We start from the raw sequence: 20,790 nt of genomic DNA on the forward strand, positions 1-20,790 counted from the left end.
TTAACTTGTACTGGGGATCTGTTTACCGTCAGTATCCGCTATCAGAGATGACAAAGAGGGGAATATAGACGTGAATGTAACCACAGTCAATGTAAAATTAAAACCGTGAACTGATTGGTAACTGAGTAAAGATGTTTCTTCACTTTAAGCTAGATGAGTTCACAAAGTCATCAATGCTTTTCAATGGGAGATTTTGAAATTTTAAAACTATGTACAGCGTAATCTGTTCAATTTTCGCTGAGATATCTTGAACTTTTTTGACAAACTTCCTTGAAGAAGTGTGCCACATTTCAACAAAATGCATCTGGGTGGGTAAAGCGGGCCCCCTGAGTTTTTTCATGTAGACAGATAGATGGACATGGTATTAGGTAGTTCACACGTTATATGCAAACACACCTACCAACTGCTAATGAGGTCCATAATGGGAATGTTTCTACACTTTAACATACCTGTACATTAACTCACATTTAGGATTTGAGAGAGAAACCAGGTCTTTTTTAAGACTTTTGTGGATGTAAGTCTTGTCTCCAACATTGATCAGTGTTATGGACTTGTCTCACAGCAAAATCTAACTATGAAATTGGTAAAAAAAAAAATGCACTACTTTTAAAATTTGCTTTCAATTTTTTCCATTATTTTTAGAAGCATTTTTCAAGTTTAAGCAGATATTTAGTGATAAATGTAGCCACTGTACAAGAGCATTGTAGTCAGGCAAACAATGGCACAAGACCAGTGGCAGGAATCTCAGAGTAGAGTATGTGAGCATAAACTGCAGCACACTTGTATTCACGTTGTGGCGCAACGTCCAAAATATTTTCTGAGAAGCATCAGATCAATTCTGCCTTATAACAAAGAAATAGATACCAGATCTATGATATAAAAAAAGACCCATTAAGACAAAAAAAAACTGGATAAAGAAAAGTCAGATAAGGAGGAATGACTGTGTAGTGTTAGGGTTAGGCGTTAGGCTTAGAGGTAGGATAGGGTATATGTGCCTTATGGCAATGCTGTGGCACACCTGATCCCTTCCATAAACACTTACTTTATCACACCAATTTCCACCCTTCCATTGTAGTTATTAGAGAAACCTCTTATTGTATATATTCCAATTCTTTATCTGTAATAATAATCGTCATATTTGGGACAAATATTGCCAATACATTTCTAAAAAAGCAAGGTGTAAGTCTTAAAGCGCCCCATGCTGTTATGTTTTGAAAGTGCAGTTTTATACCCTTTAAAATTATTTTTATGATTATCTAAAATAATTTATATTCATATAAAATGTATCAAATTCATCAAAAGGGTTAAAATTAGGGCCCAGAGGAGAGTCTTTTTAGCCTCAGGGCTCCCATCAAGGCTCTTAAGATAAGAGCTACTAGTTTTACAATTTTTAAGATAAGGGTAGGGGTAGGGGATAGAATTAATTAAAATTAGGTATAGGATTAGAAGATGTAATCTTCATCTTCTCTAACCAAAACCCTAATAATATCTGTATGGACTCTGATACAAGTCAAAATATGTCTTTTTGCGTCCTATTCATGGTAGTGGTAGGATTAGCTAAAATATTTGTAATTCTGGATAAAAAATATTGGTTAGGGATAGGGTTTTGTGGACAGATGGGGAGGTGAGAGTAAGGCGCTCATTGCATTACAATATCACATATTAGTTTTGAGATGTACTGTGGAAACAGAATTTAAACCATTTTTTTTTCTTTTTGATATTTAACAGAATACCAAAAAAGTCTAATCAGTAATGCAGCAATCAATCAAGCAAAAGATATGGATCTCAGTGTTGTCAGACTAATGTTTACAGCCTTTCTACCAGACAGTGATGGAAGCTATACAAGGCGATTAGACCCTGTTATTTCTGACCCAATATACGACAGCAGTAAGTACAAAGAGAAGTGATTGTCCTACACTTTTTAATCTTCTTTATGCAAGCACATAAAAAACAGAATTTGTCTTTTTACATGACCTTTGGGAGAGTACTTAAAAAAAATAAAAAAACAATAAAAAATATATGTATAAAGTGTATATATATGTATATGTGTGTGTGTGTGTGTGTGTGTGTATATATATATATATATATATATATATATATATATATATATATATATATATATATATATATATATATATATATATATACACAGTATATATATATATACACAGTATATATATATATACACAGTATATATATATAATATATATACACAGTATATATATATATATATATCTATATCTATATATATATATATATATATATATATATATATATACTGTGTGTGTGTGTATATATATATATATATATATATATACTGTATATAATATATTTATTTATTTATTTATTTATTTTTGGTAAGAGCTTTTTATATTCAGACATAGCTGTCTTCCATAAATGTGCATATTCATATGAATCAAATTGTGGCCTGTTCATTTTTTTTTTTACTTAATTTCTAGTGTCAGAATTTAAACTAAACAACGTGGTTCTGATTTAACATCTTGTAATATTGCATGTCTTTTAGCCACATTATATTTGTAATTATCAAGAAAGTGCCTTTTATAAAAATAAAGATATTTAGTAACTCTAAGGATTAATAAATACAGTAATCCCTTTTTTACCATCTTATGAGAAAGTAAATTCTCATTAGTATTCTCATTCTTGAGTAGTCAGGCTTTATAGCTGACAATTCTTTAATTTATAAAGGTGAGAGAAACTGAATAATTTTCCCAAATCTCTTGTGACCCAGGGCAGACCTACTGCATTGTATACGGTACATCAGTCCACAGAAGCAGTTAATACACTTCTGTTGTCTGTCGCTTACCAAGGTTAGATTTTAGTTTGTGGCATTGGCTTAATTGTATCATTTTTTTCATTTCTAAATACCTTTAGACCATCTTGTAGTAGTGTATATGTATTCGTGCCGGATCATCTCTAGTACTGTATTTTCAAAATTTTTCATGTACCAAAATAACAAAATATGTGTTTTGATTCTACTGTCAACCATTTACTATCAGGAGTGCTGAATATGAATATGAATTGAGGAATTATTCTAATTTAAGTTAGGTTTCGCTTATATTTCAATTAGGAAGTTATGCTTTTTTACATCTAAAATTATGTGAATTAAAACCCATTTTACTTGTTTTTTCCCTGCTCTTATTTTTGGTAGAAGCCCCTAATGCATCTAATTTAAAGATTGTGAGAATGGATCGAACTGCTGGTTGTGTCACTGGAGGAGAAGAGGTCTATTTACTTTGTGATAAGGTTCAAAAAGGTTGGTAAAATGATGGTGTTTGATTTGTTCTAACTTTGGCTGTAGAAGCCATAATATGGCATTTCCTCTCTCACTCCAGTTATAATGTTGGGTGAATATATTAATGTTCAGTACCCTCTGCTACTGTTAGGACAGTGTTAATGTTGTATGCATAGGGAGTTTACATTTCATATGAAAAGATGAATATGAGGCATATTAAAGAAAAGAATTTTACTTTTTCTCTCCAAGTATTTCTGGGCATGTATTATAATGTGTTGGAATAGTAAATTTTTGTGTCACATAATCTCTTTCATTAGCGTGAAATCATTTAGGATCCCTCCCCTCTCCGTTTCATATCCTCAAATGAAGAGACTGGTGCAAATTTAGGGCCCTGGAATTAGAAAGTTCTGAGCAAAAAACGACCTCCCTTACACTGAAGTGAGCAAGCAGGCTTCTGATTTCTAACTGCAAAGTCAAGGGTACCATATTACAGAATGGTCACTCTCTGACTCTAACTCTTTGCTATCCCCTGCCACACCCCTATTTCAAGTGAGTATAAGCATTTAAAAAACTGGTAGCCAGGAGATCCTTTATTTGTTAGATGTTTTACGTTGCTCTGATTAAGTCACAGTCAGGTTTTTTCCATCACTCAATAATATCCCTAATTGAGGTGACCATTTCCCACCCTTGCAGAGAATGATCTGGGCAACATCCTACAGTATTCTCATTCTTGAGTAGTCAAATCATTTTTAGAACCAAAGCTTTGTAAAACTGTTTTTCAATGGTCTCCCCATACTCCACCCACACAAGGGCCTTTGCTTTGACCACTGCTTTGCTTACAAACTTTCTGGCCTGCTGGTGCTTCTCAGTTGAATGGATCATGTCTTTCTTGTCGCTGGTGTCCATCAACGAGTCATAGAGTTGCCACCTTGACCATAGCTCCTTGCTCCTGCCAGCAGTGCAGAGATATTGAACATAGTCTATTTGAACTCTGTATTCCTGACCTTTAGTAGATGGGAGTTGAACTCATTCTGAGGAGTGGGTCACAGTATCCCTGTTCTATTAAAGGTTCTCTTAGAGTTATTAGAAAATTCTTGGGGGTCTTTTTTATTCTCTATTTTCTTTTTCAGAAGACTACCAATTTTTTTGGCAAAATGTGCTGTATCCTTATTTTTACAGTACCATAGCATACTATACATGCATGAGAGTCCATAACTATGACTAGGGTTCCAAGTAATTTATTAGCTATGTCAAGAAGCTGAAATTGTGTTGGATGTTTTAAAATCTTTTACCTTCCAGTAAACATAACATAAGACAGCTGCGGATCTGCTCAGAAGTCACAGGAACAGCTGCATGTTTAGTTATGAAGGGTGAAACATCTGCCAAGCTGTTGTGGACATACTCTTTGGAATATTTCTGTTTGTCCCCCTCTTCTTTAAATATGTTTGGTTATAAAAATGTTAGGAGAGGCATTATTAATTCTAATTGTGACTGCTTGGAAGATTAGTATCCTGATTCTTTCATACTAATTTGGGTGTTTACTTGCCAAGACCATCCACATTGGCATTTCACTAAAAAGACTTTATTTCATTAATCACATATTGTATTAATGACAGCTCATTTCTCAGTTACTGACTGGCATAAAGACTTGCAGGTTGCATTACAGCCTAAAGTGCAAATTTCTCAAAGAAGATTTTCAGGAAGTTGCTCTTGTCAGTGTTAAAACTATTTCAATGATGCATTGTAGTGGATGATTTGCATCAGGGAAGTATATCCAAGTCAGTTTCCAGTGTGGGACTTCCCCTGTAGTATGAAAATATATTGAATAGTTTTAAAAATGTACTTGCATTATTTGGGTTTTAGATAAAAACAGAAGGTGTGCTAAAACTCCAGTTACTTAAAGAAAAAAAATCTATTTATTTTCAAATAGATGATATCCAAGTACGATTCTATGAAGAGGATGATACTGGAGGTTTTTGGGAAGCATTCGGGGACTTCTCTCCTACAGACGTTCACAGGCAGGTCTGTCCCTTAAAACAAAAATAACTGCATTAAAATACAAATTTGAAAAAAAGTGGACAAAAAGTATATATGTAATAGATATAATAAAACTGTATATGAGCCTGGGTAACTTCAGTCCTGGGTGGCTTAAGTGCTTAATGTGTTCAGTTGAAATCAGTTGATTGTCAGTAGCCAACTTCTATTTATATTTATATATATTATTTTGTACAAACAATGAAAAACACTAAAGCCCTTAACTATAAATTTCAAAAATAGGACTACAGTAGTTGTGCTGTAATTCACATTTTTGAAACTGACATACAACCGCCCTTGATGTTGGAAAATTTGAAAGATGTTATTGCTAAGAACATATCTGCAGTTTTGAAACTTCAAGGATTTCTTCATGTGTTGCTCATTCTAAACTGTTTTGTCACATTTAAGTTTTGTTAATTCTCACATAGGCAAGGCAATCTTTTGGCCTCGGAACCTCGGAGTTTTTTTTTTTTTTGTTTTTTTATTCCTCCAGCATCCTCACCAGTTGTTGGCTCATCTGACCATAGAATATGTTATAAAACTGGACATCAACTCATAGATTTAACAGTTGATAGATTATATATATTTAATAGCGTAACGTACAAAACTTTATATGTGGTGAAATATAGGAGTATCTCTCCTAGACTTTCCAAACCTAAAATAATACCAAAGAGGACAAAAAAATTATTACAAATAAACACAGCGAATTGAGAGCAGTTGAAAGTGGCAAATAAGACAGACAAGCTACAATGCCTATAAAAGTATTCACTCCCTTGGAATTTTCCACATTTTATTGTTATACAAGATTGAATCAAAGTGGCTTTTTTGACACTGATAAACAATGAAAAACAGTTTCTGACAGGTGATCGGATTTAATTACAAATATAAAACACAGAAGTGATCACATTAAGTATTCACCCCCTTTAATATGACACACCTAAATGTTCACTGGTGCAGCCAATTTGTTTTAAAAGTCACACAGTTGGTTAAATCGAGATCACCTGTCTGTAGTTGATGGGTTTCAGTTGACTTGTAGTATAAATGCATCTGACTGTATCAGGAAGGTCCAACTTGTGGTTAATCAGTACCATGGATTGACCTACACGACGAAGACAAAAGAACACTCCAAGCATCTCAAGAAGGATATTTTCTTGTACTCTATCTGACTTGTGCATTTGAAAAATCTAAGTTACTGAATATCTCCTGAAGTACATTTAAATTAGTCATTAAGAAATGGAAGGAGTATGGTACAGTTGTAAATCTGCATAGAGCAGATAGTCCATAAAAGCTGAGTCATTGCACAAGAAGAAAACTGCGGAGTGAAGCTACCAAGAGACCTTTGATACCTCTGAAGGAGTTCCAAGCTACAGCAGATGACATTGTGCAAGTTGTGTATTCAACAACTGTACCTCAAGTGCTTAACCAGTTGCAGGATTACGAGAGAATGGCAAAGAGAAAGTCACTGTTAAAAAAAAAAAAAAAAAAAAACACATCTCGATTAGAGCTCGTCAGAAGGCATATGGAAGCCTCTGAAGTCAGTAGGCAAAAGGGTCTGTGTTCTAATGAGACATAAATTGAGCTTTTTGGTTATTGGACTAAATGGCATGTTTTTCTGATTCCAGACGCTGCACATTATCAAAAACATACCATTCCCACCTTCAAATATGGTGGTAGCAGCATCATGCTGTGTCTTGCTTTGCTGCAGCAGGAATTGGGAGGCTTGTGAGGGGAGAGGACCACTTTACAGAGATCTTTTTTCACTTTAGTATTAAAGAATCTTGTTCTGTTAAAGAGTGTCAAAAAGCCCAAATTAAATCCAGTGTGCGTCAGTGTTGTAAAACAAGAAAATGTGACAACTTCCAAGGGGGTAAATACTTTTTATAGGCACAATAAATATCATGCAGCAACCCCCTGCACCTGTCTGCTCAGTGGTGTGGCTTGTCCACCTGCTCACTAAATGTACTGATCTGAACAGTCCTCTCTGCTTCCTATCTCTGGGTCCTTACTCCTGCCAGAAAAACGCTTGCCTCTTTTACACTCCAACCTAGAGCCTTTTTCTGAGACAATGAACCTCGTTTTTTCTTTGGCATTGAGCATTTGTGTGTATGTAAGATCGTTTCAGTTAACCTAAGAATTTTTTTTTAGACTTTGCAGTTCACTTCATGCATTTTTATTGTATAAGATATTAAAACATTTTAAAGGGAACAGAGAATAGGAAAAGTAATTGGCCCTTACTATACTAATTAGATCCACTGTGAAAGATGTTTTTATACACAGTTATTTTTTAATGGTAAGTACAAGATAAAGCAAATCTAAACATAGTACCAGTCTATCTCCCGTACTTTAATATCTGAAGTAAGTTAAGTAGCATAGAAATCCTGGATTATTTTTGAAAGCTACATCTATATATAGTGAAAATTCATACTACTGTATATATATCTGGGCTACTGAACTTGAGCATTTATTTATGAGAAGAGACTTAACTGTTGTTTTATCTTTATAGTTTGCTATTGTCTTCAAGACTCCAAAATACAGAGACCTCAATTTACAAAAGCCAACATCGGTATTTGTCCAGCTAAAAAGAAAATCTGACAATGAAACAAGTGAACCAAAACCCTTCACATACCATCCCCAAATAATAGGTAAAAATTAAGTCACAGTGTTTAAAAGTATGACTAGCTACAGAAAACAAATATATACTATATATTTAGGTATATACAGTCATATGAAAACATTTGGGAACTCAGCCTGCATAATAATTTACTTTCAACAAAAAAAGATAACAGTGGTATGTCTTTCATTTCCTAGGTACATCTGAGTACTGGGGTGTTTTCTAAACAAAGATTTTTAGTGAAGCAGTATTTAGTTGTAATTTTGCTGATTTGAATGCATGTAACTGCTCAATACTGATTACTTGCAACACCAAATTGGATTAGCTCGCTAAGCCTTGAACTTCATAGACAGGTGTGTCCAATCATGAGAAAAGGTATTTAAGGTGGTCAATTGCAAGTTGTGCTACCCTTTGACTCTCCTCTGAAGAGTGACAGCATGGGATCGTTAAAGCAACTCTCAAAAGATCTGAAAACAAAGATTGTTCAGTATCATGGTTTAGGGCAGGGGTGTCAAACTCCAGGCCTGGAGGGCCACAGTGGCTACAGATTTTCATTCTAACCCTTTTCCTAATCAGTGTGTAGTTTTCACTGCTAATTAACTCCTTTTCCCTTCATTTTAATAGCCCTGTTTTTAAAGTTTCAGTCCTCTGAATTGATTTGGTTCTTCATTAAATGGCAGCCAAACAGAAATGAAACATGAAACAAGCCAACAGATGACCAGCTAAACTGGGGTTACAAACTCCAACCAATTTCACTCCAACCAGTCTCTTAATAAGAAGTTGATTCTTGCTGTTAATTAAGCCCATTATTTAATTCAATGGCTTGTTGCTGCTCTCATTCTGCCACAGCAGACATTTCCAAATCTGTTAATTTTTCTGTTTTTTCTGTCATATGGTGGCTTGTTTGTTGTCTCATTATTGTTTGGCTACTAATTAAGGAAAAAGAGACAATTAGGGGGCCTGAGTCAAGTTAATTAAAACTAAAGCAAAAGAAGTTAATTAGCAGTAAAAACAGCTCACTAATGAAGAAGATGGTTAGAATGAAAACATGCAGCCACTGCGGCCCTTGAGGACCGGAGTTCGACACCTATGGTTTAGGGGAAGGCTACAAAAAACTATCTCAGAGGTTTAAAGTTTCAGTTTCAACTGTAAGGAATGTAATCAGGAAATGGAAGGCCACAGGCACAGTTGCTGTTAAACCCAGGTCTGGCAGGCCAAGAAAAATACAGGAGTGGTATATGCGCAGGATTGTGAGAATGGTTACAGACAACCCACAGATCACCTCCAAAGACCTGCAAGAACATCTTTCTGCAGATGGTGTATCTGTACATCGTTCTACAATTCAGTGCAATTTGCACAAAGAACATCTGTATGGCAGGGTGATGAGAAAGAAGCCCTTTCGGCACTCAAACCACAAACAGAGTCGCTTGTTGCATGCAAATGCTCATTTAGACAAGCCAGATTCATTTTGGAACAAAGTGCTTTGGACTGATGAGACCAACATTGAGTTATCTTGTCATAACAAAAAGCGCTTTGCATGGCGGAAGAAGAACAACACTGCATTCCAAGAAAAACACCTGCTATCTACTGTCAAATTTGGTGAAGGTTCCATCATGCTGTGTGGCTAGTTCAGGGACTGGGACCCTTGTTAAAGTCGAGGGTCGGATGAATTCAACCCAATATCAACAAATCTTTCGGGATAATGTTCAAGCATCAGTCACAAAGTTGAAGTTATGCAGGGGTTGGATATTCCAACAAGACAATGACCTAAAACACAGTTCGAATTCTACAAAGGCATTCATTCAGAGGGAGAAGTACAATGTTCTGAAATGGCTGTCACAGTCCCCTGACTTGAATATTATCGAAAATCTATGGGATGATTTGAAGCAGGCTGCCCAGGCTCGGCAGCCATCAAATTTAACTGAACTGGAGAGATTTCATGTGGAAGAATAGTCAAAAATACCTCCATCCAGAATCCAGACACTCATCAAAGGCTAGAGGAGGTGTCAAGAGGCTGTTATATTTGCAAAAGGAGGCTCAACTAAGTATTGATGTAATATCTCTGTTGAGGTGCCCAAATTTATGCACCTGTCTAATTTTGGTATGATGCATATTGCATATTTTCTGTTAATCCAATAAACGTAATGTCACTGCTGAAATACAACTGTTTCAATAAGGCATGTCATATATTAAAAGGAAGTTGCTACTTTGAAAGCTCAGCCAATGATAAACAAAAATCCAAAGAATTAAGAGGGGTTCCCAAACTTTTTCATATGACTGTAGGTTAAACAGAAAGAAGTTAAGTAATAACAGCCTCATGAAAAACATTGTTTTCCTTTCATAGACAAGGAGGAGGTCCAGAGGAAGAGACAGAAGACTCTACCCAGTTTCCCAGATTACGGACCACCAGGGTCTGGATCAGGAGGAATTTATAGAGGAGGAGGAGGAGGAGGTGGTGGTGGAGGAGGAGGAGGAGGAGGCAACACTGGTGGCCCTGGAGGGGGTAAGCACATTCAAGAAGGATCCACTTGACTAAAGAAAGTAATCATTTTCATGTTTTTTGCAGACTGTTTCTCCCTTTTATTTTAAATAAACAATAGGACTTTGTCTAATAATTTTTTTCTAAACCATTAATTTCTTTAATTGAATAATACATTCATCATTAAATAATTTGCTGTGCCACAATTATAAAGTTACTTTAATGTTTGATGCAGTGCTCTGATGGTAGTGCAGTACATTTCATCACTTCTAACAGACGATTTGTTAAATTTGCATACGGCACTAAATGAAGTGGGTCAGCAGATGCACCTGAGTAGGTGGATAAAAACTAATAAAATAAGACAAAAGACCAACCTCACACTGTTTTAGTCATTCTTGGAATTTGTAGCACACTGCCATCTTGATCATAATCTGTATGTAATGTTAAGTGAGGGTTTCGTAAGAACCAAAATTTTGATACCAAATAAATACCAGAATTCAGAAAATGTAACTGAACAGTTTAAAAAAAAAAAAAAAAAAAAAAAAAAACTGTATCAGTACTTTGTACACTTCTTTCACTACCGAGTAAAAGTGCGGTACTGCACTCAGTCTGACAGCAAGTAGAGTAATTACTTGGGAATACGCACCAGCATGTGAAAAGAACATAAAGAGAAACATGAGGAAATGGCTGACAGTAGTGATGATACAGCATCACAATTATAACACTCGAAAGGCAAAACATTAGAGGTGTGGGCTGCAAAAAGCTTCTATAGCAGTGAGAAGGAGATTATGAAGAATTGCGGCACAGATTGCTTCATGATTTCGTATTACAAGAGATAGCACCAGTAGCGGGATTTTGGTGGTGTTATAAAGATTATAAATAATCATTCCGAGTTGATTTAAAATTACTGTGAATCACAACAGTGTATTGCATCAAAGCCTACCTCATCATATTGTGGATTTGAGTGAATCTCTGTCAGTAAGAAATGGTAATTACTTTGACTTAAATCAAAACCACCATCCTCGGCCATACCATATTCTCTGCAACAATGGCTTGACATGTGCTATAAAAATAAATCAGTAATTGGTTTTTGGCACTTTATTCCATTTCATCACATAGATTTTTTTTTTTATTTCCTCAATATTTTTTAACATGTGTGCATACAACACTCTGTGGAAAAGTGTGAAATGTTGAGTGTTGATTGGTATTACAGTACAAACTTAGTAAAGGTATGCAGGTGTACAGTGTCATTGGCTCTTTCAAAATCAAAGGCATTGCTATTAAAAAAAAATGTATTATCATATACGAAGATTACAATTTAAATCTTATTTACATACTTGACCAATACACACCCCCATTCTTTGGCAGTGCGAATCTCTCTATGTAGGTATGGTAAAATATAACATATATCACTGATGTTGTATACTATTTGAAACTGGAAAAAAATCAAATTCTCAGTCAGAGGATCTGTGCAGAACTTTTTCAAAACCTGGCAGGATCTAATCAGTAATATTTTAGAATAAGCTCTTAAAGCACTGAAGGAAGTTAACTCTCTTCCCATTTCTTTTTCTTCTTCATTTATTTTTATCCGCCTATTAAACTCATCAGTTTATTTATTTTTACAAGCTTTAAGTCCTGCTCCGTTGGCTATGCTCTCTTTCTCAGGGGTGGGGGTTGATTTGTTTTCTATCCTATTTTTTGTAAAAAAATGATCTATTTGTATGGAATGATTACAATAAAATCAATAAAATTATAAATAAAATAAAACAACAGCACAGAATATAATTGTCAAACAGTAACCTGAAGTCATCGGGGTCCCTCCAGTAATGTGATCTATGAGTAGAGTGAAGTCTAGAAATGCTTTGCCTTCGAGGCAGATGCTCAGGGCAACATTATTCATTCTGAAAACAAGTCTGTAAGCTTGTGTGACTCCGACCAATACAAACCATAGAGGAAAGACATCTAACTTGGCTAAACACCTGAAGGACTGACATCTTGATTTTTATACTGAGCATGTTTGAGGTTAATTTAACATTATATTAACAAGCAGTATCATAATGTGTTATTAAAGTATTTCTATCCAGAATAACAGTTCTTGTCATTATTTGTGCCTGAGGCGACTACTGTTTATTTTTGACAATAATGAGTTTATGAATGGTATGTTTTATTTGTTTAATATGTTCAAGTGCTAAATTATGCTACTCTTTAAGCTGTTGTTCATTGAAACATCCTTACCATTTAGTCAAGTTTCAACACAGTATAATGATAGTTTTTTAAGTGGATTTTTCAGTAAATTTTGACTCCTGTCTACACTGTGTTCATAAAAGAGGTATAGCTTGGACACCCACACAAAGCCTCAGTTTGATGAAAATGTAACTTTTTGTTGTTTTTAACTTTCTTAACAGTGTTGTCCAGATTTTTTTTATTGTAATGCCTACATTATCACAACAAGTGAGAAAATCAACTTTAAAGGTTCTGATGTGTTCTAAGCACTGTTGAGTGCACAAATTGATCGTGGTGATTACAATGAGAGATTATAACATAATCTGTTAGTTGGTGACCTTATTTTGTTCCATATGGTTTTTTGTTTCTTCATGGCGCTTGTATTGTTCTGCATGGAAAGTTGCGTAATAGAAAATTCATTACATTTTGATATTTATGAATGTCAATACTAGTTTATTTAAATAGTAGTTGGGTAACTACATGAAGTCTGTGCCACCATTTTCAAGGTGTTGTTACCGTTAGTTATTTATATATTTTATACTCTGCTACAGAATCAAAAGAAAATATTTTTCACTTGAATAACATAGTACTTCTAATGAAAGGAAACTGTTTAGTTACTTGAAGGCAGCCTGCCATTGTTTAAATTTAGTTTGTTCATGTTTTTTTTTTTTTTCTTTTTTTTTTGAATAAGTTTATTTGAATGGGATTTTTGTTGTTGCCATGGTATCAAATGGGTATCAAGTATTGTGAAATGTCACTTGTATTAGGATTGACTACAAAAATTTTGGAATTGTGACAACTCCGATAAGCAAGTAAGCTGAAGGCCATTTACATCTTTATGTATACAAGTTTGGATTTAATAAACTTGGAAGCCAGTGTAAAGACTTAAGAGCAGGAACCATGTGATAGAACTAATGGATGAATTAATTTATCTGTATCCTTCCTACCTAGGAAACTTTTTTATTTATCTTGTAATGATGTAGTGCTCCATTTGATTTTGTTTCAGGAAGCTACTATACAGTATCTATGGCCTCTGGCAGAGCCATATTATACTTATGTCAGTTGTTCTATATTCTCAATTAGGATCCTCATAATATCCCAAAATTATGAGCTGCAGGCGAGATGTCCATGAAATGTATGATTATGATTTAGACCTTTAACAATTTAGAAGAGCCTTACTTATACAAGTATGAAACACATTTGCTAGTGCTTGTTTCCATATCTATGTGAATATTAACATTATATATCAACTGCACTACATAACTATGATTTTATAGCTCGGTCAGATTAAAAGCTGCCACAGTAAATTCACATGTGAGTAACTCAGATGCCCATGGTGTTCAGTAAATTATTACTATAAACAGATTAGATTAGGTTCACTTTATTAATCCCAAGAAACTGTGGCAGATTCTGTTTTAATGTCTATTATAACCACCTCAAAATGTGAAGATACCTACATTGTAGAAGCAATATACAGTTTCGGACATAGGTTTATTCTAAGGCCTCCTCTTCAACAAAGATTTCTTGATATATGAAGGAAGGGTAATCCATTGGATGCTGCATCATCTCTAGGAATATTGTCAGGTTTACTAAGCCAGGTTTCAGTAAGTAGACAGAGTTCAAATATTGTCAAAATATTTGTTTATCAATACATACTCATTTTGAGAATTTGAAACTGTACTAATATTTATTTTCCATAGCATATAATTAGAGAGGTGTATAATATTATTTTCCTTGATCCTCCAGAGGTTTTCAGTCTCAATAGACATGCTGCTGAGCACCAAGTACTAGTATCAGGTCAGAATTGACCTCTTACATGCCCTGTGGCAGCATTGGTGCTGCTGGTTGTGACCATGCACTGACTGCAGTGAAACTTTGAGAAACTGAAGCCACATCTGAACAAAATTTAATAGCACTGTCTTTCAAAGTCTGTGGGTTTTCCCACCTTCTCATAAGCTATGTCCATGCTAGGCTGTACATTCAGGCTCTTGAGCTGCTGATATGCTGGAACTTGACTTGTTTTTTGCTCCCAGTGGTTTCTCACTCAACTTAGTTTGATTATGTGCTTCTGCTTTAGGTAAATTATCTCTGTATTCCTAATTGGTTCAGTGAGTAACCATTAAGTGCTGGCTATCAGTAGTTCGATTGGTCCACTGTCCACAGTGGAAGAGGTGCATGAATCTCATTATAGTGTGTACACCTGATTAATAAACTTAAATCAATATTCTGATATTTTAAAATTTAGAATTTCTCTCATTTTATTCTTGATACACTCTATGGAAGAATATGAAAACAGCTGAAATTGTTAATATATTATTAAACTGAATCAACCATTTGGTGATCAATATCACAATTCCTTCTGGAAAAGAGTTGGTCATTTCAGTTACACATTGTATTAAAAAGGATAAGAATAGGGGGTGTGAAATTAAGAAACAAACGCCTGAACTCTGTGAGTTCTGCATTTTATTATTTTAAGTAGAACTGCACTCACAAATATTCCCACTGCTCACTTACAACAAACAAAATTACAATTGCCATCCAATGTAAATGGCGTGCTCTGAGAAAGTCCTCCTGGACAGAAAGAGAAGCTTTAGACCACACATAAACAGTGACGGGGTGAGGTTTTCAACACTTTTGCTGCATAATATGATATTATGTAATATATTCAAATATTTATAATTAAGTAACATTTTTATTTTCAAATTAAAAGAAATTTTAAGTCATCATTTTCTTGTTTTAGGATTTAACTTCCAAGGATTCTCAAACTACAATAATTTCGGAACTGGTTATTTTCCTCAAGGCTCAGGTGGAAGTGGTCCTGGACTAAAACATGGTAAGGCCAGCAGGTTCTTTTTGTTTTTCAATAAATGAAGTATGTGGTATTTCCATATTTAATAGCTGATATGTATAAATTATATATAAATTCAAATATAAAATATATATAAATTCAAAAATCTGTTTCCATTTTTTAGATTACATAGGTTTGCATACTTATATCAACTTATATGCTTATATACTCAATGTATATTAGGGATAGGGTAGGGGATTATATTCAGGCTAGGTTTAGATGTTTTATAGTGTTAGTGGATTATGGAAAAAGATGATCAGCTGTGGCAACCCCTAACAGGAGCAGCCGAAAGAAGAAGAAGATAGTGTTAGTGGATGTGGCAAATACAGTTGCATACGGACTTTGTCTTTCATCATAAGTTCTGCTTAGATAGACTCACGTTGAGGCTTGTATTTTGAAGAAGACTAGACATTTGTGTTCCAAACATAATCCACAAAGATCCTCTGGCCACAAAGTGTGTTTTGAGTTTAAACTATTGATTTATCCAGCACTCAAACTCTTGGTCTGGAGAAGTACAGATGATAGGAGGAGATGGCTTCAGATAGAAGAATGTGAATGTCTCAAATGGAGCTGCAGTGTGTTTTTAAATAGACTCGCACTGAGAAGATGCCTTCTTTTCAGAGCTACAGGCCTGCCAAGTTTGATTTAATTTACTACAATAGTGTCCCAGTCTGTAAACCTTCAAAAAAAAGTACAAAAATGTAAATTTACTTTTATATTATTATTTCTGTTTTTCTGATTTTGTATTTAAACCAGATTGTCATAATTTGCCATTACTGTAATATCTGCTACTTTGTCAAGTAAGCCCATTTGTTTTTGTTTGTTTTTTTAAACATTTTCAATATTGCAGCAGCACTAGGTCCTCCTAACGTTGACAGTGATGATGACAGTGATCTGGATGAGGACAGGTGGCCACCAGGCAATTCAGTGGTTTCTTGTCAAAAAACATTAGAACCTGGTGCTGTAACTTTAAAGGGGGAGAATACATCAGATGATGATGTGAAACATTTGCAAGAGTCTGAAAAAGTGACAATAGAAGATGCTGTTACTCCTGGTAAGTTGCTATAGAAGATAACATTGTCAAAGTAGAAAGTATTTGTTATGCATTATGTACTTTGTCCAGGTCTCAGGAAACACATCCTGCCTATACTCGGACTACAATATTTGAACACTGAACAAGAAAAACAAATTGATGTAAAGACATCTATTTTATAAATGTTATAAATAACATTCATAAACTGTTCACCATCCACACAGATCAACCTTCTCATTCTCTGTTTGTGATGTAGACATTGCTATAGAATATTCTTCAATAAATAATCCAAACATGCTCACTGTGATTAGGGAAATGAAACAGGTTGTTCATAACATGGTGAAAATAGAAGATGGATACATACAGGTATGTAAGGATGTAGGACAATAGGTAAAAAAACACAAAATTAAATATAAGTTAGCTTAGTTTCCCTTTTCTCTTATAAAGGGGGCTAAAAATACACTTCCCCTCCTTAATTCTGGTCTAAAGAATTCCCCAAGTCATACAAAACCAGATTTTAAATGCTTTTGTAAGATTTCTACACTTTTATTCAATTGAATTGACAAATCTTTCCTCTAGTTTATACATTTTAGTACTTGCATGCTTTGACACACTGGCATTGATCTTCTCCTCCTCCTTCAATTCCAGGTCTATTATCTGTACTGAATTTGTGATTGTTGACCCATCTCTGTCTGGCCACAGCTCTAAATGCTAATAATAGTCTTTTCATGTCCTCATGAGAGAGACATCTGGAAACTTCCAAAATTATCCACACAGTCGAGAAACATCTTTCTCAAATATCAGACACCTTTTTTTTTTTTTTTTTTAAACTACTATTACCACTTACGACGAGTCTGACTTGGACTTTCTGTCGCAGAATGCTTGAATTGTAATATTGTAATTGAATTATTCTTCTGGCTAAAACAGTCAGATAGGAAACAAACAAATCCTCTTCCTGTGAAAAAAAAAAAAACAATGGTGTTGCTTGAGCTGTCTTCTCAAAATGGGACACACTGCATGGAAGAGTGTCTGCGTTCAGTGATTTTTAACATGGTATCTCTTCATTGTAGACCTGCAGTTCACTGAAAAGGAAGCTCAGCTTGCACTGCATCATGCTTGTGCTCTTTTCAATTACGCTATCACAGGGGATGTAAAAGAGTTACTGGCTGTTCAGAGACCTCTCATAGCTACTCAGGATGAAAATGGAGATACGTAAGTGACAATTTACTTGTATTCATTTTAAAGTTCTATAACTTATTTTATGCAGTTTACAATTCAGATTAGTGGCTCTCTTTTTATACTTGTACATCACTTCAGATAGGAGTCATTTTATATAAGACATTTAGGAAATGTTTCAGGGTACATTTTGACCCAACAAAGAATATAAACAGAAGATTTATTCATAAGAAGCTTCAAGAGTTTTTATGGGTTAACAAAAAAAAACATCTGATTAATCAAAGCATCTCATAGTGTGCTGAAATCCACTGATGCCAAAAAACCTCTCTGCTGGGAAAGTAGCTTAAGCTTTTAGTAAAAACCACAGACAAGTTAAAAGAGAACATTCAGACATTTGTGTGTTATTGTATAAGTTTGCATTAATATTGTCTACTTAAAACTGATACTATTTTTGTTTATTTTTTTTAATAAAAAATATGCAGGGGCTTACACCTGGGTGTTATCCATAGCAAAAGTGAGGCAGTAAAAAATCTTGCCGATGTGTTAGCCAGTATTCCTGGCGAAGATGTCATCAATATGAGGAATGACCTGTACCAGGTATGATTAAAAAAATAATAATTTGAAAGTATCTTTCTTGTGTCATGTAACAGGTAAGTCCATCATGAGTATGTAGATAGCAACATTTAAACAAAATGTTGCATCACTGAGGATACAATGAGGTTCCAAACTGGCATATCTTTTGTATTTTAGCCATTATCAAGAGTGGGCAACTTAGAGCTTGTGGGCCGCATCCAGTCCACAGGCTTCTTATAGGAATACCTGATATTCTTGTCCTGGTGAGGTGTTAACAAGAAGATGTTACGGTAAAGCTGGCAAGTGTTAGCAAAATTAATTGCCATGCTGTATAATCCAAAAATAACCAAAAATTGATTAAATAAACCAAGATTTTAGCATTTGAAGTACAGTATGTATGTTTTAACTGATTTCCTTGCATGTGCATTTTTTTTTATTATTTTTTTTTTACAATATGAGCTTTGTGTATGGCTGATTTTATAAGCAACTGATTTGATTGGCAGAGACAGCCTTGAAGGCAGGACTTTGGGTGCTACTCCAGGTCTTTGCTCAAATCAGAATAAAGAGGACCTTTCAAATGTGTAATAAGGAAGTTAGAAAGAACACAGTTTTTAATGGTTGCAGATTGACCAAAACAGATTTTTTTGTACATCAATCTGTGTGTTTGGCGAGACAAATAAGGAACGAGACGCACTCAGTAAACTTGAAAATACATTTACCAGAGTTTCAGTGCTTGATTTCTACCAGCTGCACACTACTCTGGATTTGTTCCAAAGGCTTTGCAAACATTTTGTGTGCACAGCAATCATTATTTGGTAGCATATACAGTTGCGAGCAGGTCTTTTCACAAATGAAAATAACTAAAAGCTAGTATCGAAGCAAACTAACAATAATAAATACAGATCTTTGCAATCAGTTGATAGTAACAACTTCAGCAGAAGTAAGCATTTTCATGATCATGACTAGGACAGTGTCTCTTTTTGGCATTTGAGCATTGCTCCTAATAGTTTTTAAATTAAAATGCATATTCATATGTGTGTTAGATTACTTGGGTTCATAGTCACACCTAGATTTTAAATACAGCCCGCTGCATGAGTCATAATGGACAGTTTGCCCACTCCTGCACTCTATAGAAACTGCAAGTTCAAATAGCATTAGCACATACTTTTTCACAAAATAGAAGCCTTATAGTGTACAAAACAAGAAGTTGAACAAGCATGTTATCAATAAGCTTCTGGTACTTAATACATATTTCAAAAGACACAAGTACCGAATTCTCTCTCTTGTAAAAACTGCTTATCTCGTGTACAGATGTAGCCACACACAGTGCAAGCCAAAATGACTGAAAGATGGTGCTCATTGTTCATCACTCTTGAGTGACACCTTTAATTAATTGCTTCATTGAATCTCATTTCTGTTAATGTTTAAATCCAGTGTACAATTAAAATTTTATAATTTTGAGCATTGACCAGGTCTTTTCTAATAGCAGCTGAAGTGCTCCACCTGGTGGTTATTCCAGGACTAAATGGAGCAGAATTGTTTGCACCAGAAAATACCATAGCAGTCGTTGCTTATTTTGATTGGCAGCACATGTAACCAGTAAACGCAGAACAAGTAATTTAATGTTGGTGAATTTGCTTTCATTTTTACTCTTTGACAGACACAAACAAATCTGACATTCTACACCATAAACTTTGTTGTGTATTTAATCTATTTGGATCTATAACCTAGCATGCATTCTTCCAAGAAAAAATTACTTTGTATTTTTATTATGGTTTTATAAAAGGGGCAACTAACACCATCTGCTGTTTATTTACATTGTATAATGATAAATAGTCTGTTTACCACACCATTTATGCAACAAAGAAGTATTTATTTAGGCTATTTATTAAAAAAAATTGAATAATGCATCAATAAACTTATACGCACTATATTTCATTCTAATTTTGATTAATTGCAGAACTACATAAGCAAGTCCTAGTGCTAAAGGACAATGTAGGCAACAATTACTTGCATGCTGCAATTTACAAAAAAAAACAAAAGCTACTGATAATTAAATACACTGATTATTCTACAGAGTACTTGGCTAAGCTTGGATTCCTCCATTTATCTGAAATTTATGCTTCACGGTTAACAAAAAGTCCAACAGTCAAACTGAATTTCTTAAGAAGCTAAAAAGACCGTGGGTGTCTCAATATTCCTTACTTACGTCCATGTCCATCTCAAGATGGAAACTGGTGAAAAGAGTGAATATTGGGGTCCGTGACATCAGGGAGCAGATTTTATCATGAGCAAAATGTCAGGTGAGATTGGTGTAAGAGCAGGAGGTGGTGGTGAGGTTTGGCCGGCCTAGGGCCCCCCATACTACTGTGCTCAGGCCGTTGCTGTCTCGTAATGTCCACCCCCACATTTTAATTAACACCAAACATTTGATGTCACAGTTTTGATGATTGCAGTAACAGCTGCTGCTGGTAAAAGCTTTCTTGAAAGCAGCAGTAGATAAGCTGAAAGTGTCCAACCCTGGCACTATTGTGCTAAAGTTGCCTACAGTCAGATGTCC

At 34.8% G+C, this 20,790-nt stretch overlaps 1 protein-coding gene across 1 annotated transcript in view; it reads left to right on the top strand.

Annotated features, from left to right (window-relative positions):
- The window catches only part of LOC114654582 (nuclear factor of kappa light polypeptide gene enhancer in B-cells 1), a 149,372-nt gene that overhangs the window by 106,129 nt on the left and 22,453 nt on the right, over nucleotides 1–20,790 (top strand). The window contains exons 8-16 of the mRNA XM_028805206.2: nucleotides 1,729–1,887; nucleotides 3,170–3,274; nucleotides 5,184–5,275; nucleotides 7,791–7,929; nucleotides 10,243–10,401; nucleotides 15,341–15,433; nucleotides 16,299–16,502; nucleotides 17,552–17,693; nucleotides 18,140–18,254. Of these exons, the coding sequence (XP_028661039.1) occupies nucleotides 1,729–1,887; nucleotides 3,170–3,274; nucleotides 5,184–5,275; nucleotides 7,791–7,929; nucleotides 10,243–10,401; nucleotides 15,341–15,433; nucleotides 16,299–16,502; nucleotides 17,552–17,693; nucleotides 18,140–18,254 (1,208 nt within the window). The remainder of the gene's footprint in view (nucleotides 1–1,728; nucleotides 1,888–3,169; nucleotides 3,275–5,183; nucleotides 5,276–7,790; nucleotides 7,930–10,242; nucleotides 10,402–15,340; nucleotides 15,434–16,298; nucleotides 16,503–17,551; nucleotides 17,694–18,139; nucleotides 18,255–20,790) is intronic.

Source organism: Erpetoichthys calabaricus, chromosome 7 (assembly GCF_900747795.2).
Source record: "Erpetoichthys calabaricus chromosome 7, fErpCal1.3, whole genome shotgun sequence".
Classification (NCBI taxonomy): Eukaryota; Metazoa; Chordata; class Cladistia; order Polypteriformes; family Polypteridae; genus Erpetoichthys; species Erpetoichthys calabaricus.